The 27,963-nt window shown below is 52.0% G+C and overlaps 2 protein-coding genes across 3 annotated transcripts in view; both read right to left on the bottom strand.

The window, feature by feature from the left end:
- Positions 1-373: 373 nt before the first annotated feature.
- LOC125551230 (metal ion-binding protein) overlaps positions 374-27,963 on the bottom strand; it is a 36,472-nt gene continuing 8,882 nt past the window's right edge. Inside the window, exons 15-20 of one of the 2 annotated variants that reach the window (XR_007302300.2) lie at positions 19,431-19,661; positions 19,078-19,361; positions 18,711-18,989; positions 18,425-18,550; positions 1,498-1,684; positions 374-731 (exon numbers count right to left, since the gene is read on the bottom strand). Coding sequence is in view for 1 of the 2 variants with exons in the window: in XM_048714384.2 (XP_048570341.1) it covers positions 599-731; positions 18,425-18,550; positions 18,711-18,989; positions 19,078-19,361; positions 19,431-19,661 (1,053 nt within the window). In the remaining variant the exon portion in view is untranslated. The remainder of the gene's footprint in view (positions 732-1,497; positions 1,685-18,424; positions 18,551-18,710; positions 18,990-19,077; positions 19,362-19,430; positions 19,662-27,963) is intronic. The other variant, XM_048714384.2, reaches the window with a different exon arrangement.
- LOC147975747 (uncharacterized) lies at positions 19,671-27,961 on the bottom strand. Its single transcript, XM_087518330.1, has one exon. It carries the CDS (start codon positions 21,445-21,447, stop codon positions 19,993-19,995), a length of 1,455 nt encoding a protein of 484 aa, XP_087374456.1. The 5' UTR covers positions 21,448-27,961; the 3' UTR covers positions 19,671-19,992.

The following is a 27,963-nucleotide window of genomic DNA, read 5'->3' as shown; positions in this document are numbered from 1 at the left end:
TGGCCATGCTTCCAATCAGACGTCCTATGACAAGTTCAATATTATGCATAAGTGAGCCCTCTCTTATTTTCAGATCACGACAGGAAAATAAATCTGTTATGAAAAGCAGGTTCACGTAATTTACAGATGGCCAATCCATAAATATTACCCAAGGAGCATATAAAAAAAGTACAGGAAGAGCTCCTAAAGTCCAGTTTGTTGAGCAAAACAAGGCCATGCATCTAAATGACAGACTATAATTTGGAAGCAGTGAAAAACATGTACTCCCTCTGTCCCATAATGTAGGGTGTTTTTTTTATACTAGTGTAGTGTTAAATGGCGTCTTACATTACCGGACAGAGGGAGTAGATCGGAAAGCTCAACTTTACTGTCCTAGTCCAACTTAAGCTTGACAATATATAAATATATAAATATATACACATACATGCTTGCCTCTGTTAATTTTCAATACAATGCCCCTCTTTCGGCCAATACATACCCCCTCCAAATTATCTTTACTCCTTACTCATCGCTTTTAGTACCACCTTCTCAGGTCCAGAAATGGTGAGTCCACGTGTCCACCAGTCCCAAGATACCCCGGGCTCCAAAATAATGACCACTATCTATCCAGCTTTAAGTTATCGCAGAGGTGGCCGAGTTCAGGCCTAGCCTCCATCCATGACGCAAATGTTACTTCATGCAAGGATGTACAATGGACGTAGGACCTAAATGTTATCAGAAAGAAGTAACGCCTGCAATTGCATTAGTTTAGAGTCAGAAAACTAATAAGGCCAACATTTAAAAACATGTACTCCAGTGTCAAAAAACGTCTTATATTTTGAGACAGAGAGACTAGCTAAATATATTAAATTCAACAATGCACGTCTAGGATTACGCTAAAAGTCAAAACAATGCAAACAAAAATAGCTTCCACACTAGTCAATTCCGAAATCCCCTGTGTCACAACTGCTACTACTGCATGTTATTTAGTACTCCCTCCGTCCGGAAATACTTGTCATCAAAATGAATAAAAGGGGATGTATCTAGATGTATTTTAGTTCTAGATATATCCCTTTTTATCTATTTTGATGACAAGTATTTTCGGACGGAGGGAGTACTACCTCTGTTACTAGATATATGATGTTTTTGCAGTTCAAAAACATCTTATATTTAGTTATGGAGATAACACTTTGTATAATCTTCTTTTTGACCATGCAACACTTACTAACCAAACAGAAAGCTAGAACAGAGTCCCAAAGTGATCACATTCTTGGATGTCATAAAATAGTACTCCCTCCATCCTAAAATAACAACTTTGTACTAAATCCACGATACTTGCTTATAAAATAACCTATTGGCATGAAGTAGGCAGTAGAAGCACCCACAAAACTTGCAGATACAACTTAAGTAACATCATGGTTTACTTTATATAACTGTGTGGTTTATGCAAATTATAATACCAAGTTATGGCACAGATCACAATAAAGTACTTTAAAAAACACAAGCATTCCTTTCTACCACGACAATCAAGCCTCTTCCTGTCCTTGCCGTGGTAAGCTTCCCTAGCAGCGATCCACCATGACACGAGGCCCTGGTCCATGGTGGGGACAAACGCCTGTAAGTTAGCCCATTGGAGGATGGAGTTCCAAACTATATTGGTGACGGTGCAGCAGCGAAGAGATGACTGCAGTCCTCAGGCACGAAACTGCACATGGAAAATTGCTTGTTATGAGGGAGACCTCTCTTGGCAAGGCGATCGGTCGTCCAGATTCTCTTGCACGACACAAGCCAAAGGTGGAGCTTGCACTTGAGCGGGGCTTTAGCCTTCCAAATGACCTCATCGAAGCTGCTCCTAGAGGAAGCGGCAAAGTGCACCGCATAGACGGACATGACCAAGAAATTACTGCTAGGCTCTGTTAGCAACCCAGGCCCAGTTCCCGATCCATCGGCATACGATCGGATGTTTCAGGTGCGCATTGGACACTCCACTATAAGCGGAGAGTCCATCACATCTCAAAAGACCAGCGTGAAGGGAGTGTGACACTCTCCCTTATAAGGAGATCTTAGCCTCTTCCTATATCCGGGTGGGACTAAAGTCACTAGCGTTGCCCAAGGTCAGGTTCCTGACACCCCACCCCCCTCCCTAGGGAAGCCCCCCTTAGGGTGGCATGGGGCCCAGCTCTGATACCACTTGTTAGCAACTCAAGCTCAGCTCCCGGTCCATCGGCATATGATCGAACGTTTCTGATGCGCATCGGACACTCCACTACAAGCGGAGAGCCTATCACATCCCAAAAGACCGATCTAGATGAGTGTGGCACTCTCCCTTATAAAGAGGTCCTAGCCTCCTCCCATATCCGAGGTGGCTGGCGTTGCCCAAGGTCAGGTTCCTGACAGGCTCCCACGATCATGACCAGCTATCTTTGTGCTCCGGGTGGAGATTAAACCGCAAACTCTTTCCCAGAGCTCGAGTAATTGAAGATAAGCACGGATGTTAAGGTGCCCCTTATGTCTTTTAACCAAGCCGGATCAAGCAAGGCCTCGTGTTAGAGTACGTAATGGGTCTAATGGGTCTGGGCTGGCGGTATAGCCTGTTAGTCTTAGGATTAATTAGAGATAAGGGTCGCTTGCTTAGGGGTCAAGTAAGCCTTGCTGGGGAGTCAATTAAACTCTCCATATAAGGGGAAGAGATGTATCAATCTAATCAAGCAAGAATTAAGAAGGAAATCCCTTCCCTCTTGCCTGGACGTGGGCAAAAAAGGCCCCCGGCCGGCCCTTTCGCGCCCTCCTTCTAGCAGCCACATAACAATTTGATATCAGCTTTCCCGGATTCGATCATGTCCAGCCCTCCACAGAGTTCTTCCCACCCGCCGCCGCCGCACACCTACCCGCCGCCACTAGCGTCTTCATCGGCGCTGCTGCCCCACACAGCAGGCGCGCCGGCATTGCGCGTGATGGCGTCCTCAGGGGCAATTGCACCCTCTGCCCCAGCGTCGTCCGCCCTTGTCCTCACCCCGGAGCAGATGACAGCCGCAATCCTGGAATTACGGCAGGCTGTGACGGGCATCAGGGCCTTCCTCGTCAGGCCCTATGCCCCCAGCCGCATCCCCAGCAGCCACCTCCTCCGCCGCCACACCAATAGCAGCTACCCCCGCCGCTGCCGCCCTCGGACGCGACCAGGGCGCCGGTCATCTCGTACCAGTATGGGATGCCCTACGACGGGACTGCGACGACCTCGTTCTCATCAGCGTTGCCGCCGTCCCAGGGCGTCCCATCCAGCAGATCAAGTTCCCACCGTCGCCGTCACCGCTCCCGGCTTGGATCACTACCCACCACGTGTCGGCGGCGGTGAGGCTGCAGGCTGCTGTGCGCGGCCTCCTAGCGCGTCGGCGTGTGCGGGAGATGCGTGGTCTGCAGCTGCCGCTCCTCCCAGTTGCGCTTCACTGCGCAAAGGACCTCGATCTCGTCCGTTGCATCGGGGATCTTGGGCATGCGCTTTTCCGGGCGGCGGGCATGCTGTTTTCCCCACGGACAGCGACCTCAAAGTCTACGACATCGGCGGTTGGGGGGCGCACCCCTCCTCACCATTCTCCATCTTCGGTTGGGGGGCAACCTCAAAGTCTATGACATCGAAAGCCCTCCACTCTTCTCTGTGCGGTGCAGACCAACAGCTGTCCGGCGGGGAGAAGGCATGGTGTCACCGACAGGAGCGCAGCGTTTAGCGCCACTGCATTCCGCCGCCGGCCGCCGCGAGCGCGCCTCTGTGCGACCACTTCCAGGTGGCCATACACATGCACTCCTTTTGTCCAGATGGTGTCCACGGGATCCAGGTGGCTGTACACATGCACGTCCGATGTGCGGATAGTGTCCACTTTATGTACAGGGGTCCAAAATAAAGCGTCCCAGTCCATTTCAGGTTGAGAGTAATAAAACAAGCCGAGATGTAAAAGGCTTGTTTTTAGGTGTTAGGTTTGTGTTGCGTCGAGTCATGGTTATAAGTTGGTTAGGTTGCAGCTCGAGGACAAGCTGCATGTCCAGGTGGGGTGTAGTGTTAGAGTACGTAATGGGCCTGATGGGCCTAGGCTGGTGGTATAGCCCGTTAGTCTTAGGGTTAATTAGAGACAAGGGTCGCTTGCTTAGGGGTTAAGTAAGCCTTGCTGGAGAGTCAAGTAAACCTCTCTATATAAGGGGAGGAGATGTATCAATCTAATCAAGCAAGAATTAAGAAGGAAATCCCTTCCCTCTTGATCGGCCGTGGGCAAAAAAGGCCCCCGGCCGGCCCTCTCGCGCCCTCTTTCTAGCAGCCACATAACACCTTGACGCCTTTCTGAGGGGGCGATCAGGTTGACAATCTACGGTGCGACCATGCCCAGGAAAACACCATTAAGTCACTTAACGCATCAGAAGTAGGTGTGTTCGCCGTTGCCAACCACAACCTTTGCTGCAGCATTGAACAGATCCTTTTCTTAAACCTCCGGTGAGGCGCCGTAGTAACGCCAAGGAATGTCAGCAGCCATACGACCTCCACTCCCAGCGCAGATTGAAGGCTCTACACATGATTTATAGGTCAAGCATGCCGAGGCCACCGGCTCACTTTGGCCTACAGATCACCTTCCAACTGACCAAACAATGCCCACCCGCAAAGGCATCCGTTCCTTTCTGAAAGAAGACTCTACGAATCTTGTCAATAGCCTTGAAGACCCACGGTAGGGGGATCAACAGAGATAAGATGAAAGATGGGTGCAGCGGTGCGGTGAGCATGGCTTGCACAAGGATAAGACAACCGTTATGGGTGCAACTTATCTCTATTGCAAAGCCCAAGGGGCAAATATATAGTGCACAAGACTTGGAGTACAAGGAAGGATGCATAGCCTAATAAATACTCCCTCCACTCCTAAATATAAGTCTTCGTAGAGATTCAATGCAAACTAAATACGGAGCAAAATGAGTGGATCTACACTCTAAAATATGTCTATATACATCCATATATAGTTCTTATTGAAATCTCTAAAAGACCTATATTTAGGAATGGAGGGAGTATATAGTACACAAGACTTGCGGTACAAGGAAGGAAACACAGCCTAATAAGGACTCCTAGACTAATACTAATACTCCGTAATCCACGTCTTGACAGTTTCGCCGCAGCATGAAGAGTCTTAAAAACCTGTTGAGTCAAGCCAAAGGGGATAAACAACAAACAAGATGTCGCATCAGAGGAAGACACCTCATCGGTAGAAGATACAAGAGAAGATGGGTTGTCAAAAGAAAATGGTACATCAAGAGAATGAAACATTGTGCAAAAAACCATAGCCCAGGAAAACCGGCGGCGAAAGAAGCTCGACGGCAAGAGAATGGGTGTAGATCGACAATTCAAAAGGAGGCCACAAAATCCTATAGAAAGGACAAGGACAAAAGGCTAACGGATAAGGTATGGTGAACTCGCATGACATGAGAAACACGAAAAAGAGCAACAGTCTTGGTGGACGCAGCGAAAATACAGAAAACTAGATAGCACATACTAGACTATAGATGCGATGGCAGCGAAAGAAAAATCATAGAGACGAAGGCCAAAACCAAGCAAAGCTCTTGTGTTGTGCTCCTAACTGTGAAGTGGGTGGTCTCTCTGAGCTAGAAGAGTCAGCAACAAGACCGATAGAACCTATTGGTTTAGAACCCGAAGTTGCAAGCAGACGTTTAAGTTGCACAATATTCTGCTGAGTCAAGGACAAATCCCTGAAGTTGTTGTGCGCGCCTAGTGTAGATGTCGCTTCTTCAAGAGCCTGAACCAATCAAGCTCGAGGTGACCGTCCTTGTAGTAGCCACAATGAGTACAAGAGCGATCCTCGCCAGCAGGAGGAGTGGAGTGGTGGAGCACTGGAGCGGGGGGAAAACGGTATAGCAGACGGCGTAGAAAGAGAGCACAGAGGGAATATCAAGTAAACCTGCCCCATAAAGGCAAGTCTCCTCCGCCCGTATCTCATGAAATACAGCCACGAGCAAACAACTCAGCACACTATGGCTCAAACTCCTTATGAAGCTGAGACAAGAACTCACAGACACGATGAAACTCCAAGGCTGACCACACAGCCTGGCAACATTTGGCAAGTACGACAACCAGCAGTGAAGAGAGTCAAGCCGGCGCTAGATAGTAGAACTCTATGCGTAGGAATCATCAACGGTGGAGTCACCGTGCTGAAGAGCATGCTGCTGGCAAACGACAAACAGGTACAACGCATCACCAAAGGGTTGATAGCGCTGGCAAAAACATGTCCACACCTCGAAGACTGTAGCGAGGCCCATAAACTAAGAGGAAAACTGAGGGAGAACACTGGAAGTGGGGACAGCCACCACTGTAAGACAGCCACCACTGTAAGCAAACAGAGACCGACGAATGGACGACCCTGGCTCTGGCGACCCTCGGGCTCGGGCGCGGCCGCTTCCTCGCCGCCCGTCCCTCCCGCCGAGTGGCGCCGCCGCCGTTGAAGCCTCCGCTGCCCCCCCCCCCCCCGCCCCCCCGGTCTTCGTCCCCCCGTCCCCGGCGCGGGTGATCTGGGCCGACATCGCCGAGGCGGATGATGTCGCCGCGGGCCGCCCCGTAATGTGCCGCGCCCGTGTCCCCCCTCCTGTTCCAGCTCGTGTGCCCGCCCCCCGCGGCTGCTCCGCCCTCGGGTTCCGGTACCTCACGGGACCCTCCTCCGTGCTTCAATTGTGGGATCGCTGGCCACTTTCAGGTCGCTTGCCCCAACCCGCCGATGTGCTACCTGTGCAACGACTCCGGCCACCCCGCAGCCCTTTGTCCGGACCGTCCGGTCTCCAAGGAGACCATGATGTATGGACACGGCATTGAGGGCTTAGGCTTCTTCCACATCAAGGTGCCGGACATCCCCCTCCCCCTTCCCCTTCGCTTCAGGCAATCGTCACCGTCATGGGGGAGGGTGTCGTGTCCCTAGAGATGATCGAGGCCGAGCTCAACCACCTGTGCCGTTGCATGTGGGATTGGCGTAGCCCCGACCTCCTCCAACGCGTTCTCGGTGATCTTCCCCGACGCCATCAGCATGGGGTACTGCACCCGCAGTGGCAACATCACCTTGGTCCTCAACCAGCTGGTGGTGGACATCTCCGAGCCGAAATGGGACCCCAAGGCGGTGGCGGTTCTGGACACGGCTTGGATCCTCATCGCCGGCCTTCCCCACATCGCCCGGTCCGAGCGGGTGATCCGCAATATGTCCAAGATCATCGGCAAGGTGGTGGTGGTCGATGAGCTCTCGCTTCGCAAGGAGGAGGAAGTCCGAGTGAAATCCCTGGACTCCTCCAAGCTTCGTGCCACCGTCTGCATCTTCTTCAACGACCAAGGCTTCAACCTCAAGATCTACCCTGAGCCGCCCAACCACGTCGGCCGCCCTGATACTCCGATGATGGCCACTCTGGGGGTGGTCCGGGTGGCGATGGCGACTCCCATCACCAGCGCCCCCGCCCTTCGCGCAACGATGACACGGAGGACGATGACGAGTTGTCTGAGCACTCCCGCTCTCCCTCCCGCGAGCCCTCCAACCCCCCTCCAGGCCGTGAAGGCTCCGGGACCGGGCGGTCCTGCTCAGCTGTACCCGACGCCGGGCTTGCTCTCCTGTCGACAGCCCCCCTCCCCTGTCGTGCCAGAGGAGGTGAGCGACATCTCCAACATGGGCCTCCTCGTCCTCCCAGCATCCTCTCCAAGATCTCCGTGCGCTGACACTGCCCTCAGCTCGGTGTCGCCGAGCCCGCCACCCTCGCCTTCTTGCGGCCGGCCCCTCCGATGACTGACGGGTCGTTCCTCCTGGAGCCGCCTCCTGCTGGGGACCGCGACGGGTCGCCCCACCCAGCTCCGACTGCGCCCCCCTTCGCGGATGGGCTGGCTTCGATGGCCTTGGGTTCCCCCCTGCCTGAGATCGTCGCGCCGCCATCTTCCCGACCAGCCGCTGATGACCCACTCGCCTCTCCAATGCTGCTAACCACAGCGGTGCCCGACGTGGTGACCACCCCCGTCGCCTTGCACCCGCCGCGGACTGTGGCATACGCCAGGCGGACCCGATCCACTTAAGACGCCGGTGACTGCCTCCCGGCGCAGTGCCCGCATTGACACCGCTCGCCTGTCCGACTTCCCAGCTCCGTCCATCCCCGAGCGTGCCGAGCTCCGGGCGGCGGCCAGGAACCTCAAGTCAGGTTCGAACGACATCCCTCCCAGTTGTTCTTTCTCCGCACTTGAGGCTATTCCCCTCGGCCACCTCGCTAAGGTGGTCGCCGACTCGGCCATCATCTTCAGGGGGGAGGTTGGTCCCCCCTTAAGAGCAGATTGAGGCAATTCGCGCCCGCGAAATCCTTGATGGCAAACTTGCTGAATCTCGAGTGCGCCTCCTCCGCACCACCACGGTGCCGACCGACGTGGCCAATCCCACAGCTACGGCGCCCCCAACAGTCCCCGAGGAGGAGATCCGTGGTCGCACCCGCTCATGCACTGCTACCCTCCGGGCTCAGAGTGCCTCCCGTGTTTTGGGGTCAAGCAGCCCCCCTATGTCGCCTTGATGCGGATCCTCTTTTGCAACATCCGCGGCTTTGGCCATGATGGCCGGCGCCGCCAATTAATCGAATACATGCGAGACGAACACATCGACATTATAGCCATCCATGAAACCATGCATACGGAGTTCTCCCTGCACGAGCTCGACGGCCTTAGTCCCCACCTGTTTGCCTGGCATTGGCTCCCTTTTGGGACCATCAGCCATTCAGGTGGCATCCTTTTAGGCGTGAAGGATGCCACCTTCGAGGTGGGGGACGTGGATAGAGGTGAATTCTATGTTAGTATGGCGGTCTTCGAACGGGCTCTCAACTTCAAATGGGAGGTCATGATTGTTTACGGGCTGGCCGATCATCGTCGCTCGTCGGCCTTCCTAGACGAACTTCGGAGGAAGGTCTCTGTCACCCTACTGCCAGCGGTGGTCGGTGGAGACTTTAACCTCATCAGATCTCCCGGAGAGAAGAACAACAACCTACTCAACCTCCCCCGCATGCAGAAGTTCAATGACTACATCACGGACCTTGGCCTCCGCGAGCTAGATAGGACAGGTGCCAGGTTTTTTAGGCGTGAAGGATGCCACCTTCGAGGTGGGGGGCATGGATAGGGTGAATTCTATGTTAGTATGGAGGTCTTCGAACGGGCTCTCAACTTCAAATGGGAGGTCGTGATTGTTTACGGGCTGGCCGATCACCGTCGCTCGTCGGCCTTCCTAGACAAACTTCAGAGGAAGGTCTCTGTCACCCTACTGCCAGTGGTGGTCGGTGGAGACTTTAATCTCATCAGATCTCCCGGGGAGAAGAACAACGACCTACTCAACCTCCCCCGCGAGCTAGATAGGACGGGTGTCAGGTTTAACTGGACAAACCGTCAAGCCGGCCCGCTCGCTCCGTTCTGGATCGCGTCCTTGTCTCCCGAGAGTGGGAGCTCCGATGCCCTCTTGCCTCGCTTCGCGCGATTACCCGGATTGGTTCCGACCACATCCCCCTCCTATCCTCCTCGGACGATCGGCCTCCCACCCCTCCCCGGTTCCGCTTTGAGCTATTTTGGCTCAACCAGGGGGGGGGGTGTGTGGAGGCGGTCGGCTCTCAATGGGCCGCTGCCCGGACAACTCCCCAGCGCTCCCTCTCCGCGGTGGACTCATGGCAGCTTTGCGCCAAGCTTGTCGGCCAGTTAATGAAGGGATGGGCGCGACCCTGGGCCGGGACCTCCGCAATCACAAGAAGGCCCTCCTGTCGGCTATTCAAGCCCTCGACACCCACGTCGACACTTCCGGGATTTCCCCTATGAGTGGATGCTGAGATATGATCTTGAGGACCAGCTCTCGGTTATCTACACCGATGAAGAAGCGTACTGTCGGCTTTGCAGCACCCAACGGTGGGTCCTCCGCGGAGATGCCAACACGGCTTACTTCCAGGCGATCGCCAATGGGCGGAGACGCCGTAACTCCATCCATTGCCTCTGGGACGGTGACACCCCTCTCCACTGTCATTCGGATATACGTGCTCACGTTGACGGCTTTTATAAAGCCTTATTCTCCCCCCCTCCTCCTAGGGGTGGGACCTCCCTGGCCCCCGACACTTGGTCTGGCCACCAGCTAGTTTCGACCGAGGCGAATGCCGCCTTTAGACTTCGTTCTCTGAGGAGGTCTTCTTGGCTATCAAAGGCATGAGTCCTTCCTCAGCTCTGGGGCTGTATGGTCTCCCAGTGAAGTTTTTTAGAACATTCTGGCAGACCATTAAGCCCGGGGTCATGGCCCTCTTTGACAAATTCTATGTTGCATGGATTGCCTGAACTACGGGATCATCACGCTCATCCCCAAAGTTTCGGGCGCTTCGGACATCCGCCAGTTCCGCCCTATCGCCGTTATCAATGTGATATTTCGGATTCTGGCAAAGGGGTATGCCAATAGGGTGGCCCTGCTCGCGGATGCCATTACCCACCCCAATCAATCCGCCTTCATCAAAGAGCGGTTTATTTTAGATGGGGTGTTGGTCTTTCATGAGGTGCTACATGAAGTCCGCTCCGAGCGCTTACGGGCGGTCTTCCTGAAGCTTGACTTCCACAAAGCCTACGACACTGTCCTGTGGCCCTTCCTTCGGGAAGTTTTGCTTCGCAAGGGCTTCGATGACCGTTGGGTGAACAGGGTTATGCAACTGGTTTCCCGCGGCCGGACCGCGATTAACATCAACGGCGAGATTGGACCCTACTTCCCCACCCTTTGTGGGGTCCGCAAAGGCGATCCGTTCTCCCCGTTTTTGTTCAACATGGTGGTCGATGCCCTAGCCTCCATCCTTGATAAGGCCAAATCGGCAGGCCATATCCAGGGCGTAGTCCCTCATCTGGTGGGAGGGGGAGGGGTCTCCCTCCTGCAATACGCAGATGACACCATAATGGTTGAGGGTTCTGCCTCCGATATCACCAACCTGAAGTTCCTCCTCCTCTGCTTCCAACAAATGTCGGGCCTCACGATCAACTTCGATAAGAGCGAACTGATGATTCTTGGTTTACTCTCCTGCGGAGGCCCAGGCCATGGCAGACCGACTGAATTGTAGGCTGGGTTCCTTCCCCACCACCTACCTGGGGATCCCCATTAGTGACTCTAGACTGACCGTTGCTGACCTTCGCCCGGCGGTAACTAGGATGCAGCACAGGGTGGAACCGTGGAGGGGCAGGTGGCTATCTAAAGCAGCCCGAACGATCCTCATTAACTCCTCGCTGCCCGGCCTCTTGTGGTTCCTCGTGAGCTCCTATAGCTTACATGAGATGCTACACCAGGAGATTGCCAAATACCAGTCCAGGTTCTTTTGGGCTAGCGAGGGGGAGTAGCAAAAATACCATATGGTCAGCTGGCCGGACATCTGCAAACCCAAGGACCAGGGTGGCCTCGGGATCTTGTCCTCCAGGCGCATGAACATCGCTCTCCTGACACGTTGGCTTTGGAGGATTGCCAATGGGGAAGGACTCTGGCTGACCATCATTAGAAATAAATACCTCTGCGGTCAGCCTCTCACCTTTTGCCAGCGCACCTATGGCTTCCAGTTCTGGCAGGCGGTTATCCAGCTCATGCCTATCCTCCGGATTGGTACCTCCATCTCGATGGGCTCTGGTTCCTCGACGTTGTTCTGGTTCGACCGGTGGGTGGGGGACTCCCCCCTCGCCGCCCGTTTCCCGGAATTATTCTCCATCGTGGTTGACCCTCAGTTCTCCGTCGAGGCGGCCCTTATTGACTTAGGGCGCCTCGCACTCTGTCGCCCCTTTGGTCCCCCGGAGGTTGCTACATGAGATGCCATCCTCCAGTCCATTGCTCTTCAGCCTTTGGACGTGGACAACACGCTCGACTCCATGTCCTGGCGCTTGGAGTCCTCTGGTCAATTGTCGACCAAGTCCATATATCCAACCATTGCACCTTCCTCTGCCCCTGAGCCGTTTAACCTTATTTGGGACATTTGCTTACCGTTGAAGATCCGAATCTAAATGTGGCAGTAGATTTGTGGTCGTCTCCCCTCTGGGGTTGAGGTTTCGAAACACAACGGCCCTGGAGATGGGATGTGTCCCCTCACATCTTCTCCTATGTTACGGCTCAGTTCCTGTGGACCTGCTTCCGCAATGTGGTCGGTGGTCGTTGGTGTAACACCAACTTCCCGGACTTATAAATGGAAATCCAGGCCTCCGCCCCCCGCCACCGCCACATTTGGTGGATGTGCGTTGGGGTGCTTGCCTGGACGCGTTGGACTATCCGCAATAAGCTTGTCATTCAACGGGCTCCTCTTCGACGTGCGACTGACGTGATCTTCAAATTGTGTGGTTACTTGCAGCTTTGGCGGCCGCTTAGCCGCCTCCAGGATCGGGACGCCATCGACACCCTCGTCACCGACCTTCGCGCGATGGCCTTCCGAGTGGCGCCTCCTCTTCCACCCCCACCCCCGGAGCCAGACTAGGCAAATGGCCTCCTCACGGCGCAGGACCCTTGGACCGCCACTTGGGCTCTTACTTGTTGTGCCTTGTGTTTCTGTTTTCAGGGCTTGTTGAGTTGTGCCCTCAGCATTAACCCTATTACCTTGCTTGTGTGTGTCCTGACATTTGGCGTGCGTGTGGTGTGAACCTTTGTGTGGATGTTGTGGCTCGGGCGGTTTGCTTTATATATAAAGTGAGGCGAAAGCCTTTTTCGGTAAGAGGGAAGAGCCTCCTCACAGGCCAAAACCTACTGCTCATAAGCATGATCCGCAGTCTCATCAGCAAGCTTAGCAACGTCCTTAGCAGCTTGAGGAGCATCCGCAACAAGAGCCTGTGGTGTTGGCGAGTAGGAGCCACAGGAAGAACTGGATGCGGCGGACAGGAGACCTCACCAGAAACTAATGCCACGCATATGAATGTGAAAGAAGGCAACGAACTCGGTGTAGTTAGTACAATCAAAAAATAATCGGGCAACGAGGAATGACAACATAGCCCGATGACATAGGAGTTGTACCTGTTTTTTATATAATCTTTTTTTTAAACACCAAGCAATCGATTCATCCCAAACTAGGAAGCAGCTAGCAGCGACCCAAGCGAGAAGGCCTGGCCCAGCCGAACGAGGCCCGGCCGAGTCAACCTAGCCAAACAAGCAAGCTGAACGAGCAAGGAAGCCCCAAGCGAGATGGCTCCAACGCTATGAAATCAGGGAAGAGGGCGCTGAAATCCAGACGAAGTCGGGCAGATACGGGCATCCAGCAGGTGACGGCGGACGGGTGGGATCTGGCAGGGAGCGACGTACACGGGCAAAATCGGGAGGGATCCAAGCGAAATCCGGCGACGCAGAGTTGAATGGGCAGCGGCGACCTTCAGGGCGGCGGGATCTGGCATGGGAGAGTTGACTGGGGCGGTGGTGACCTTCCAGGCAACAGGATCCGGCGTGGCAGAGTTGACTGGGGCGGCGGCGACCTTCAGGGCAACAAGATCCGACGTGGTAGAGTTGACCAGCAGCGACAACCTTCAGGACAGCCAGATCCGGCAGGAAATCAGTGGGGCGCAGCACAATCCATCATTACGAGCAGACAAGAGCATAGGCTGTTAACCAAACATGGCGGTTGCTCAAATGGGATGAGCAAAACGCGAACATGCGGGTAGAGAAAAGTAGAGACGGACGGCGAATAGAAAGCAACGGCGGTGCAAGATTGGATAAGGGAAGCACGAGTTGCGTGTGCTAAAAGAAATACCTAGGCTCCAATACAGTGTTATGGATGCAACTCATCTCTATTGCATGGCCCAAGGGGCAAATATATAGTACGCAAGACTTGGGGTACAAGGAAGGAAACATAGCATGATAAGGACTTCTAGACTAGCACTAATACTCATTAGCAACAACCACCCTGGTTGAGAAAATCCGTCCGCTGTGCTGCCAATTTGTTCCTGATAATATCAATTAACTTCTGGAGGTTGTTCCTTGCACACTTTCTTGAGACTCAACAGGAGACTAAGATACCTGATGAGCAGAGGGCAGATTTTGCAACACACGATGTCACTAATTTCCTTGCCACGATGGGAGATAAAGAACTCTTGCTCATATTACATCGGAGGCCAGAGGCCCTACCAACAAAGGCCCTACCAACAAGGTTTTTGAGTCGCCGAGTCAAGCCAAGTCGCCAAGGCTGCGGCTAGTGGCTTGCTGGCTTGAGTCAGTGACTTACCTGGACTAATCGCCCCAAGTCGCCATGGCAGTACAGTGCACTCCCGCACCTGTTTCCCTCCTTTGCATAGCCCATTAATGCCAGATAAGCAAAGTTATCAGGCCGAACAGGCCCAGCACGGCCCAGCTAACCACTCTCGGCCCTCATCCACTCGCTAAACCTAGCGCTGCCAGCCCACACTCCTTCATCCGCGCCTCTCCCCTCGAACTTCTTCCTCTACGCCGCCGGCAAGGAGAGGCGGCGCCTCCTCCCCCGTCTCCTCTCCCTCCCCGCCTCCTCCCCAGCCTCACCCGCCTGCAGCTTCATCTCCTCCTCCCCCGCCTTAGTCTGCGCCGCCGCAGCCTCGCTCGAGGTCACGGCCGTCGCCGCGGAGGTCCAGCCGCCGTCGATCTGAAGGGGGTGCGTCGCTGGCGAGCTGCGGCGGCGGTTCCTAGGTCACGGCCGCGAGCGCCATGGCTTCCTGTCCTCCCGAGCTCCCTCCCTTTCCCTCTCTCTGTCGAGCCAGCAAGTCAATTAATCGACTAATCGCAGCGGTTAATCACAGAAAATCGCTGTTGAGCCAGCGAGTCGGGCGACTCGCTCCGCGAGCCAAGTCGCCCGCGCAAGCCAGTCACGGCGCGACGACTAGGCGATTAGTCGGCGACTAATCGGCGATTAGTCGGCGACTCAAAAACCTTGCCTACCAAACATATCAAGAAGGCAATTAACAGCATAAGCCTCGTCCGTACAAGCCTTGATGAGCACAATCACATCATCAACATATAAAGATAGTCTCTCAGGACGCAGTAACCCAGATGATATAGGAGACCCTCCTACTCGGCCTTGTCGAACAAAGCACGCAAATCATCACCAGGACTCGCTCTGGGATAATTCCTTCCGAAACATCTCTTTGATCTTACCGATTGCCTCCTGACAAAGTGGGAGATCTTTGGTTGTTAGGCCGATGCGCTTGGTGACAACGACCTAAGCCCGCTGATCCGCCATGAGCCCGACCATCTGCTGATTAGCGATATGAGAACTCTTCTGAGAGGGGGTAGCATCGACCAGATATACTCTGCACTTCTTTTTCCTTTGTACGCCAGGCGGGGGCAAGATGGGTTGTTGAGCCTTGCGTAGGGCTCACATGGAGTAAACGACCAGAGCCTGCACTACCCTAGGATGACTGCCCAACAGAAGCATCGTGGGCATCATCCCCGGATTTGCAGGGCGCTGTCCTGTCCCACAGAACCAGGGCCACAAGGGGCCTCATATTGTGCATTCGAGGTGGACCTCAGGCAATCGTCAATCTGCAAACCTAGGCCCACCAGCAACGACCACCTGGTTAATAACATCTACATGAACGGAGGCATGGGCCTCAGCCTCGCCCATAGCACCACCGAAGGATAGATTATTTAGCAAATCAAATCCTGACTGCGTGGCAGAGACAGGCGGAAGTGTGGTCCCACTAACATGACCTCATTAAGCAAAGCACAGTCACTAGCCAAGGGCTCAGCCAGCGACATGTTCACCTCAGTATACCAATAGCCTAGGATCTTCAAAGCCAGAGACAAAGGTCATGGAATCCGAGGGGGCGGACGGAGCACCATTAACGGTTGAACCGTGAACTGTTAGTAGCAAACTTGTCGTCCCCTCATTATCTGAGAAAGTTGAGCAGAATCACCTTTGACACTGCAGATGACCTGACTAATAGTCCCTCTGGACGAGGGCGGCCTGGCTCCGCCAACTTGAATAACCACTGCCCTAAGTCCAAGAGAATGGAACAGCGGTCAGAGATTACAATGGAGAGACAACTAAGTGACAACAAAGCAAGCGGCAGGGGTGCAGCTCCTCCCAATCCACCACCATGCAATACACGCGGTCAAGCTTTACCAAAGTGGGAGCAGCATGCTCATTGGACCTCGTGTAGTGTCAACCAGTTCTTTGAGCTCACATTCATTTAGGAAGTGATGGAATCTTCCAATCAAGCCAGGGTAGAGGTTATCATCGCTCTTGTCTTGTTGCGGTAGATCATGTCCCAACTGATAACCCAAAGGCCTGGTCGGATGGCTAGCAACTCACATCTCATCAAGCAAAGCGATAATGTCCTCCTCCTGCAGCCCATAGACACAAGTCAACCACCAACAGTCCCCAAACAAGCAAGGATACGTGTGCACGATGGAGCGAGCAACCAGCATGACCAAGGCAATGGCAGGATCGACCTACGTGCTAGGCATCTCCGACCCCGCAATGGCGTGGATCAGCATGTGGACCTTTATGGTCGCCACAGCATCCCCTGCGGACGTGGCGAGCTTGTAGTACCCCTTTTCCCGCCACTTCCCCTATCCCGCTTCCTTCGGCCTTTTCCCTTTCTGACTGAGGTCGAGTCCACCTGCGAAGGCGGCGACATCTTCCATGATGCCACCTATCTCAAGTAGGACTAGCCTAATCAATCATTGGACGTGCCCGGAGCGAAGGCAGCGCCGCCGCAAGTCGACAACAGAGAATCCAGTCTTCCTAGCATGTACTTGAAGCGCCTCGTGACCAACCAAAGTCTGACCGCGTGCACATCGCCATTGCTAACGCCTCCCAAATCTGCATGCGGCGAACAACGGTAATCAACCATCTGGATAAACAGCGAGGCGACATGGGTCTTGACGTCCAGCGGCATGACGAGCTCAAACAACCCACCAATGTCATGCCAATGACAGATCATCCGATTGCACCACGTGGAAGTCCTCCCTGGTGATCTAGTTGCGTGCAGACACCAGCCGGTGAGCCAAAAAACTGCCATGTCAGCTCTGTCATACAGTCAGCGACACAGTGGTTAGGGTCCATATAGAGCAGGCACGGTCCATCAAAGGCGGGGTGGCGACCTTCACCCGTCACCGCCGACCTGCGCTTGCTACCACGACGACCACCATCTCAACGCTTGCTCTTGGGCTGCTCCACACCCATGTCTTCATCCTCGTTCGGGTCATCCAACTCATCAAAGCCATTGTCAGAGTCCACCACGTGACCCTCCGAGCGAGGGCCCTAACACGCACACTGAGACTTGGCAACCTCCACCGCCATGGCCTTCCCATTAGTGACGCCGTGCTAGGAGCGCTGCGAATCTTCATCAGACGAGTCCAAGCTGACGCCCCAACGATCCTCACGAACGTGATGCTGTTCAGGGCTACCGCTGGACAAGTGGTCCATGGCTACAGAAAGGGGAGCTCAGAAGTGGGGGTTGGGAAGGGAAGTGATCCTTAGGGCCAAAGTGGCGGTCGGCGGGAGGTGGACATCAGCAACAGAGTGGGAGGGAGGGTAAGGTTTGGTCTCATGCGCTCGCTCTCGCTTTCAGAACGAGTTCTCTTCACTCTCAAGGCCGTAAGGTTTGGCATGAGTGTAAATGATCACTTGCATTATTTCAAAAATAGCACCAAAACATTTTTCTAATGCCAAACGCGTCAGGTGACTCCAGCCATGTATAGTCAACTCAGCTTGTTGCCACTAGCCCAATTAGTACATAAGGTAAAACGTTGCTAGTGGATATCTAATGGCAATACTCTTGGCACATAGGAGCACCGTGTGGCGGCAAATTCGAAAATACATTCCACTCTAAAGTGCAAACCCTTGTATAGTGTATTGGTGTATCACTAACCGCAACAGTGTCATTTAAAAACAAAATAAATCATCAATTCAATGGTTCTCTTTTGAAGGAAAATGATTTCTTGTACTAATTCTTAGAAGAAAATCATTTGTACCTTTTCTAACATAAATGATCGTTTGTACCTGAATAGAACCTGCTTGATCTTGCCAGTGATATGTTGCAAATTATAAACAACCACCGTTTCACATGGCAGTCAATTGGGTGTTCTCAGTGGCATTTCTAAAATTAGTTGCTTCATTGTTGTATGGACCATTTTTGTCTAATTTTAATAGCAATGTCAAGTGTCACAAAGTAAGGAAACACTCAATGTCCTATTACGCTTCCTTAAGGTATCCACAAAGAGCAAAATGGAATACATGTATTGTCAATGCTATACCAAGCGATATGCCTATGAAATAATACTTTACTGATGTTTAGTGACGCTCAAAAATAAACTTCAGTGATGTGAGATAAGTTAATATATTTTTTTATAATCAGATAAAACAAAAGCATGCACTTCGTCTTGAATATATTATATCAAGTATGAACTAAAGATGATAGGAATAAAAGAGTGTCATGTGACAGAAAACCCCTTGAGTTAAATCAAATTATACATACCTCAAAGCTTTAGTCCCCATATCCATGAGATATGACCGTGCCTCATCATCATCATCATGTGAACAATCTCGCAATGCCTTCCTGTATTGCAAAATATCCTCCCGCAAATCCCCAGCACCAACACATCTTCATAGGAGAAATCAGTACTTAAAAAAATGCTGAACCATCATAACATGGGCTACATCAACTGCTAACTTAGTAACTTTCCAGGTACTGCACAACTACAATTTAAAAAATTCATATTGAAGCATAGCTTAAGTAAACGCCACATCTTATGCTATAATACCTGTCAATAACTTTGTCAACCTCTTCTTTGCTTTTAGGACCATGTATCAGTGCTCTAGTAAGGTTTAGTATGTCACGGTAGTCTCCCTGCCTGAGGGCTATGTCAGTGAAGGTTTTCACAGATACACTTTTTGTAAGAGAACTTGATACGAAGTGTGTTTCTGCTGTTTGTTCCATGACAAACTTTGCATCTGCACCAAGTCTCAGGCATGTAATGGCCATTGCATAAGCAACACCACCATATCCCGTGTGTGAAATAAAGAGATAGTACCTAGAAGATCTGTAAAGAAGCAATAGTGATTCTTATGTCCCGCAATTGAGCAACAGAAGTCATCAAGTTATATGAATTTTTGGATAAGGGGGCATACTCATTGATTGATGACTGTATTGAATCAACATCAGCAGCTAATGCTTCTCTTTCCCTGGTCAGAGGTATCCTTTTGTAGTCAATACAATACCCCTGATCCCTCAATGTGCTGTACACTTCAGCCGGTGTCATTACGTCCTCCAGATCTATGTGCTCCCAATAACCTAGTACACTGCATTGATTTGTGGCTGTGTTAAATTCTTCTTGATGCAGAAGCAGCCGACCTTCTAGCTGTTTAACTTCAGAAAGTATATCCTCCTTCAGCCTTGCCTCTATGTTCTCTACCTGCATACGATAGAATTTTAAGGATTGCCAAAATAAAAGGAACAGGCAAATATTGGAGGAGCTACTCACCATTGGGCCACTTATTCCCACATGCTTCAGTGTATCAACAGGTTGATCTAACTCTCTCAAAACAAACGGTGTTCCCTTGATGTAAACTACCACTTCCTCCCTAAGATCCGTGATGACCACCTTCTGAATAATGTCTCTTCCAGTTGCATCCTTACAGCCCAAGTATGACAGAACTTCTCTAGCTCCATCAACAGTTGGCGTTGCCATGCTATACACAGGGTATCCATCCACCTGAGGTTGACATGGTTAAAATTCAGTATTTTTAAAGAATATAAGTAGCCATATATTGTTAAAATGAACTTAGCGAAGAAATAAAGCGTGCTGCTAATGTAAAGAGAGGTCGGGGTAGACCCAACTTGACATGCGAGGAGTCCATAAAGAGTGATCTGAAGGACTAGAATATCACCAAAGAACTAGCCATGGACAAGGGTGCGTGGAAGTTAGCTATCCACATGCCAGAATATTATGGCGCTGCTAGAAGGAGGGCGCAAGAAGGCCGGCTGGGGGCCTTTTGCCCACGGCCGGGCAAGATGGAAGGATTTCCTTCTTAATTCTTGCTTGATTAGATTGATACATCTCCTCTCTTTATATAGAGAGGTTTACTTGACTCCCAAGCAAGGCTTACTTGACCCCTAAGAAAGCGACTCTTATCTCTAATTAACCCTAAAACTAACGGGCCCATTAGGCCCATTACGTACTCTAACACTACACCCCACCTGGACATGCAGCTTGTCCTCAAGCTGCAGCCTAACCAACTTATAACCATGACTCGACGCAACCCAAACCTAACACCTAAAAACAAGCCTTTTACATCTCGGCTTGTTTTATTATTCTCAACCTGAAATGGACTGGGACGATTTATTTTGGACCTCTTAACAAAAAGTGGATACCATCCGCACGTCGGACGTGCACGTGTACAGCCACCTGGATCCCATGGACACCATCTGGACAAAAGGAGTGCATGTGTATGGCCACCTGGAAGTGGTCGCAAGAGTGACCAGCAGAGGCGCCCTTGCGGCGCCCGGTGACGGAATGCAGTGGTGCTACGTGGTGCGTTGTTGTCGGTGACACCATGCCTTCTTCCTGCCGGACGGCTGTTGGTCTGCACCGCACAGGGAAGAGTGGGGGGCTTGCGATGGAAAATGACGAGGAGGGGTGCGCCCCCCCAACCGCCAATGTCGCAGACTTGGAGGTCGCTGCCCGTGGGGAAAACAGCATGCCCGCTGCCCGTGGGGGAAACCGCATGCCCAAGATCCCCGGCGCAGCGGATGAGATCGAGGTCCTTTGCGCAGCGAAGGGCAACTTGGAGGAGCGGCAGCTGCAGACCACGCATCTCCCGCACACGCCGACGCGCAGTAGCCTGCAGCCTCACCGCCGCCGACACGTGGCGGGTAGCGATCCAAGACGGAAGCGGCGACGGCGACGGCGGGGACTGGACTTGGTGGAGCGGGACTCCCGCCGGCGCGGTCGATGCGGGGCCGGAGCTAACCGGCGGTGGCTGCGGCAGCGGCTGCGGCGGTGGCGCACCGGGCAGCGGCAGCGGCTGCTGCGGCGGAGCGCCGGGCGCGGCGGAGGCCGGTAGGAGCGGCGGCTGCCAGTGCAGCCAGGGCTGGGCGGTGGTGGCGATGGATGGCAGCTGCAGTGGCCCAGCGAGCGCGGCGAAGGCCGCCTGGTGCGGCGGCTGCCACGACAGCCGGGACGGGGCGATGGATGGCAGCTGCAGCGGCTGCTGCAGCAGCCCGGCGAGCGCGGCGGGGGCCGCTTGGTGCGGCGGCTGCCACGGCAGCCACGGCGGCGCGGTGGCGGTGATGGGCGGCGCAGCCGGGTGCGGCCCATAGGACCCGGCCAAGAACAGGTGGATCTCCTGGACCGCCTGTGTTAGGTCCCGCAGCGCCCCGGACACCTCCGGGGTGAGGACGACGGGGGCGGGCGCGACGGAGGATCCCGGCGCGGGCAGGAGCGGGGCGACGGTCGTGACCGGCAGCGGAAGAGACAGGTTGGGCGGCGGTGAAGACATGATCGAACCGAAGCTAGCTGATACCAAATTATTATGGCGCTGCTAGAAGGAGGGCGCAAGAAGGCCGGCCGGGGGCCTTTTGCCCACGGCCGGGCAAGATGGAAGGATTTCCTTCTTAATTCTTGCTTGATTAGATTGATACATCTCCTCTCTTTATATAGAGAGGTTTACTTGACTCCCAAGCAAGGCTTACTTGACCCCTAAGAAAGCGACTCTTATCTCTAATTAACCCTAAGACTAACGGGCCCATTAGGCCCATTACGTACTCTAACACAGAACCATGACTTGGTTTCGAAATCTTATGGGTTTCATTTCTAGCCTACCCCAACTTGTTCGGGACTGAAAGGCTTTGCTGTTATTGTTGTTGTTCTATATTGACCAACGAGACAGATGATGTAATAGCCATCATTATAAGTATTACTCCCTCCATCCCAAAATAAGTGATCACTTATTTTGGGACGGAGGGAATACTAATTAGTGACACTGACTATCATTTGAAATATGGTGATTCCAACAAAAGCATTGTCTTAAGGGGTCTGTTATAGTTATAGTTATAGTTATAGAAGTTCAAGTTACGTTGTCGCCGAGACCTATGGCAGAAATGAACATAACTTTTAGGGAATTCTTCTCAGAAAGTGGAAGTAGCATTAACACAAGTGATGGCAACTAGCAAAACTAGTAGCCTTCTCCACCAAGCATGCATACAACCTTTTACTTCATGATGATCATAAAGACTTGGACTACATTTGGGCCTCAAGCGTTCCAAACAAGATCAATGTCTTTACTTGGCTCTTATTCTACAAACGGCTAAACTCAAAGGATAACTTGCTCCGTCAACACAAAGCCTCCAACACCGCCTGCCCTAGGTGTGGCCACAAGTCAGAAGGTTGCGCACACATCTTCATCAATTGCCACCTGACTTCTAGGTTGTGGCGGTGCATTAGCATCAATCAAGGTGACGATATCAACCATCTTGGGACTGGCCTACCCAAAGCAATTTGGATGTCTCCATTTGGCCTTCGATTCTTTTAACCTATGGAAGATTTGGGAACCAAGAGCTTCCGTGATATCGACAACAGCTCTACCATGGTTAACATCATCTCCAATTTTACTTTATGAACTCATTGGTTTTGCCTACTCGTGGCGTCTATACCTCAACAACGCAAGATTTTGATCCAAGACGATATTGGATCCACCGTCGGCCACAAGCACATAGCAGCACGCCTATCATTGCCGTTCCACTTCCATGTAGCCAAGGCGCGGGCAACACAATGACATTCTGGACGTGGACATCCAACATGTGATAAAAGAAGTTGGCGGCCACACAAACGAAACGGAACAACTATGAGGACAGCCGTCGAATTTGGTGGTGCTGCCCAACAAGTAGACCATACGGTGGTTGAGGCCATCCTCAGTGTCGAGCAACTGGAGATGATCCGCACCCTAACGGTCAACAGAACAGCCACTGAAGCTTGGGAGGTGATCCATACGATTCACATCGGCAAAAATCGCATCCACAAGTCCATGAAGTCCACTGTGCAGAAGTTGGCCGGGAGTGGGAGCTGCTCACTTTCCACAACAGGGAGAGCTGAAAACTTTGCACTCTTCCTCTCCGGCCTCATCAGTTCGCTGACCATTCATGCTGATCACGTCGACAAACAGAGGGCATTGAGAACCTGCTACGCGTCGTTCCCCTGGCAAACTGCGTTGCCAATCAAGAGTTTCCTCGATGCCGTTGCTCTCAATTGAAGAGGTGACGAACAGCTCAAGGCTGTTGATGACCATTACTCCCTCCATCCATGTGCATAGAGCGTTTAAGGAGCTGCACCAGACACACTGTGATAGGCTAGCGTTAAGTTTGAGGTTGTGAAAACAAGCCTATCGTGTGCCCTCAAAAACACAATTGGAAGAAACATTTAATTGTGCATGCATGAGAATGGGAGGATTGAGATGTGAATGCATGGGAAAGGGAGCCAAGAAGTTAAAGGGGGTTGCATGAGAGAGTCAAACGAGAGGATGCGTAGATTACGAAGGATATTAGTTACAACTACGACTAATACTTTTGGAATTCCTGGATTCTCTTAGGTGCCCAATACACTTGGACGAGAGGATGCATGGGAAAGGGAGCCAAGAAGTTAAAGGGGGTTGCATGAGAGAGTCAAACGAGAGGATGCGTAGATTACGAGGGATATTAATTATAATTGCGACTAATACTTTTGGAATTCCTAGATTCTCTTAGGTGCCCAATGCACTTGGACGGATGGAGTACTAGCCGTCACCCGAGTTGGATCAGCCAATCATGTTTAGCGGCAAACTCTACACCTCTACTCAACTAAGAAGCAATGGCTCACCCGGATGCAGGAAAGGCAGGAAGGAGAGGGAACCTCCGGGACTCCCTAAGCCGAGCAGTGGGTGGTGATGCCCCATGGTGTGCAAAAGAAAATAAGCAACATGCCCGCTGCCAAGAGGGCACCTAGGATGACAAGCATGAGAGATGCCACAACTACATCCGCCTTGAGCATTGGGCAAAGGACTGACGCAAATCCAGGTAAGGCATGGGCACACCTCACCCAAGCCCATGAGGACGACAAGGGCATGCAACAGGAAGAGCCACGGGCAAAGGCATTCCTCGGAACTACGGATGATCGAGCATCTGGAGGGGTGGTACCTCGATATAGAGCCAACCAACCACATGACAGGCCATGAGAGGTCTTCTCCAAGCTCGATCACTTTGCGGTCGGCTCCGTCATGTTCAGGGATGGCTTGGTTGTGAGCGTCCAAGGCTGCAGCTCAGTCACTTTCATTGACAAGTTGGGCGCACACAAGGTCTTAATGGGTGTCTACTACATTCCTCTGCTCCGCAACAGCATCATGAGCTTGGGGAAGCTGGGAGAGAATGGCGCCGCCATCCACATCAACCGAGGAATCCCTTGCATCTAAGACAGGGAGAAGCATCACCTTGTGATGGTGCCAAACATACACAACCGGCTATATGTGGTGCACTTCAACATCGCTCACCATGTGTACCTCGTTGCACGCCGCAACTCCTTCGCGACACTAAGGCCCATGTCTCACCACAAGATGGCGCGTGGGAGCTTGAGCATGACTAACTCTGCGATGCCTGCATCACCACCAAGCATCGACGAACTCCTTTCGCTAAGAGGGCGAACTTCGGGGCTGAAAGGCGCCTTGACCTCGTGCATGGTGACGTGTGTGAAACACTCATGCCCACAACCCATGGGCCATCACTATTTCCTGTTGTTGGTTGATGACTGCACCCGCTACATGTGGTGAGCTTCAACATCGCTCATCATGTGTGTCTTGCTGCACGCCACGACTGCTTCAACAGATCGCGACACATGTCTCGCGACAAGATGGTGTGTGTGTTGCCGGAGCTCAAGCATGTGGACCAACTCTACGATGTTTACATCACCATAAACACCAGCAAACTCCTTCCCCCAAGAAGGCAAAATTCAGGGTTGAGGATGCCTCGACCTTGTCAATGGTGACATATGCAGACCAACGCAACCCACGTGGCCGTCACTATTTCTTGCAGTTGGTTCATGACTGCACCGGCTACATGTGGGTGTTCCTCCTAGCAGAGACAATGTGGCTACCTCAGTTCAGCGCGTCCTAACCAGACCGAGAGTAGTAGGGCAAGCCCCCAGACTATCCGGCCCATGCTGGTATCCAAGCACCCCCAATCAAATACAGAACAAGACGTGTATGGTCCTGGCACCCCCACCGCCTCAAGCACCAGGACTATCCGGCTGGATTCACCCCCGACTGTCCGGCCCTATCTTCACCAGCCGCCGCCAGACGCGGAGTCCGCATGGCCCAATGACCGGATTGTCCGACCCTGTGTCTCCATCAACCGTCATCTCGTGTCTGCCCCATGCCAGCAACAGCGCCCGAACTATAATAGCCTTCCAAGCCGAATTGTCCGGCTATGTCCTGTATGCGTGCAGTGAAAAGGCCAAACCCATGTATCACTTTCCCAACTTACCCTTTCATGACTAGACTATAAACACCCCTCCTCCTCCTTCATCCTAGGGTTAGCTAAGACAAGGTTAGACATTAGAGCTTACGTCATGTACCTCCCCATGTGGGATTCCTCCTACATGGAGTTGGTTCCCCTAGTGGAGATCAAGGCCTCCTCTTAAGGAGAAGATTTCTCTTGTGGAATTCAAGCCCTCCTTTGTCCTAGGACATAAGGAAGAAGATCTCCCACCTCATTCTTACCTCTCCCTTGGATTTGTAAGAAACCACGTGAACTGTGTGGTGTGGTCTATGGTCACAAGAGGGTGTTGCCTTGGCATCACTAGTTATCCATGTGTTTCACTTGTGTTTCCCCATGATTTCCTAGTGATTCCCCGCGTATTCTTTGTGTTCTTCCCCAATCTACCTCCATTTCGTGAAGATCGGGCCACCCTACGGCTTGCCCCGTATCAATACCCAAGTCCGTTGTCTCCAACCATGATGTCAACTTTGTGAGCTATTTTTCGAAGACGTTGTGGGCTAAGCTCGGTGTCAAGCTCCTATTCTCCACCAATGCCACCCACAAACTGATGGTCAAACCGAAGTCATAAACCGCACTCAATCAACCCTACCACGTGTTATGATCAAGAACTTGAAGTCATGGGACGAGTGCATTCCTCAAGTCGAGTTCGCCTACAACTGCTCCACTCCACCCACTCAATGACATGCAAGAGTCCATTTGAGGTGGTGTACATTTCAAACCTCACACCCTGCGACCCCCAACCACTACCACTTCAAGAACGCACAAACTTGGGTGCCACCAAGCGCTCCGAGTACATGAAGCAACTACATGAGGAGAAAGGCCAACATTGAGCAACAAGTTCAACATCAAGCCACCAAGTTCAAAGCCAATCGGCAACCAATGATCTTCCAACCCGGTGACTTCATTTAGGTATATCTTCGGAAGGAGCATTTCAAGAGGAGCGGATGTTCGAGCTCCTGCCAAGAGGATACGGACCATTCCAAGTTTCCAACATATCAACGACAATCCCCTAAAAGAACATATCAACAACAATAAGGTAACTCTTTTCCTTAACGAAGGTCCTTCCAATATTCATGAGAATGAGTTGCTACATCATGGTGGAACTATATGTGACTATGTATGATCAGGCGTGATGGCTTGGATGGCTTGGAGCACAGAGAAGAGATGATGATGAACGAGGAAGGCATGGAGCACGAAGATGGCATCCCAAGGCAAGGTCAAAAACAATGAGAAGGCCTACCCAGAGACTCCAAGCCACCTCCGGAACACCGAAGGCTGCCTCGAAGGAACCCCGAAGTCTTCGGGTTGACCCCCGGTGTCTAGGATTCGTAGCTCTCTGATACCCCGGATTCGCACACTACTAGCTAGCCCAGAGTATGCCCGATGATACACTGGAGATTCCGGAACCCCTGGAGATTCCAACCCAACCTGCCATAGTAAAGTCAGCTTGGGGCCTCGTAACTCTCCCACTTACCTACTCTTTCGCCCCCAACCAACTATATAAGACACCTCTTTAGATCTAGGGTTAGCAAAGCATAAACTAAAAAATTGAGAGAGCTTTGCTCATCTATCCTCCCCTAGTGGAATCAAGACCTCCCTGGTGGAGAAGACTCCGAGGAGTTCAAGACCACCTCCAGGTGAAGGCTTCCATGAAGCACAAGACCTCCATCTCTTAGGATTTGAGACGAACTATCTACTCTTGTTTTACCTGTTTCCTTTGGAGTTGTTGGATCAATTGAACCTCTTTGTGTAGATTTTGGTTATATAATGTGTGTGTTGGCCAGAGGATCTTATGTTCTCCTTGTGATTGCTTGTCATTTCACCTTAGTTCTTGAGTTCTTCGTGTTCTTCCCTACTCCACCTCCAGTTCATGAAGATCAGGCACACTAGCCATAACCCGGTGCATCACTTGTGCCTTCTACTTTATTAGCTAGTATAGTATAAGTCGGCTTAGCCTTTCTTAGTCTGTATGACAGTATGAATGCTGACAGCTAGGTAGTCAATTAGACTTGCCTGTACTGGTAGCTGCTAGAACTGCATTGTTGGTTTAGCAACCAACTTGCCTATGTACTATATATAAACCTCAGCTTCAGAAAATAGCACTGCTGTGTTCAGCCCCAGCTCACTATCTCCTCAAGTCTGTAACATACCTATCTTTATGTGCCTATGTAACACTCTTTTTGTATTTCAGATCCGCTTTGAGTAGTATATTCAGGTGGGGAAACTCTAGTCTCAATCCCGACCCCACCGGTGATTCCTCAAAAACAAAAAGGTTTGTGGTCCAAATAGAGCACTGCACATGGTGTGAGCTAGTAAGATAAATTTTACAATAGAAGCCTGAATTCTTACACTAGTTTAGCTACCCTGATGGGTCAGAATGTTTGAATAACATAGAAGGTTTAACTCACAGAAATAAATAAGGATATCAATAATGATAGAACTGTATATACATCTAGCGAGCAAATATGGAGTTCACATTGGTTAGTTGCACAGTT

This window comes from Triticum urartu, chromosome 4A (assembly GCF_056163025.1).
Source record: "Triticum urartu cultivar PI428250 chromosome 4A, HENAU_Tu73, whole genome shotgun sequence".
In the NCBI taxonomy this organism is placed as follows: domain Eukaryota; kingdom Viridiplantae; phylum Streptophyta; class Magnoliopsida; order Poales; family Poaceae; genus Triticum; species Triticum urartu.
The sequence above is the reverse complement of the archived record's forward strand: the minus strand, read 5'-3'. Positions and strand labels throughout refer to the sequence as shown.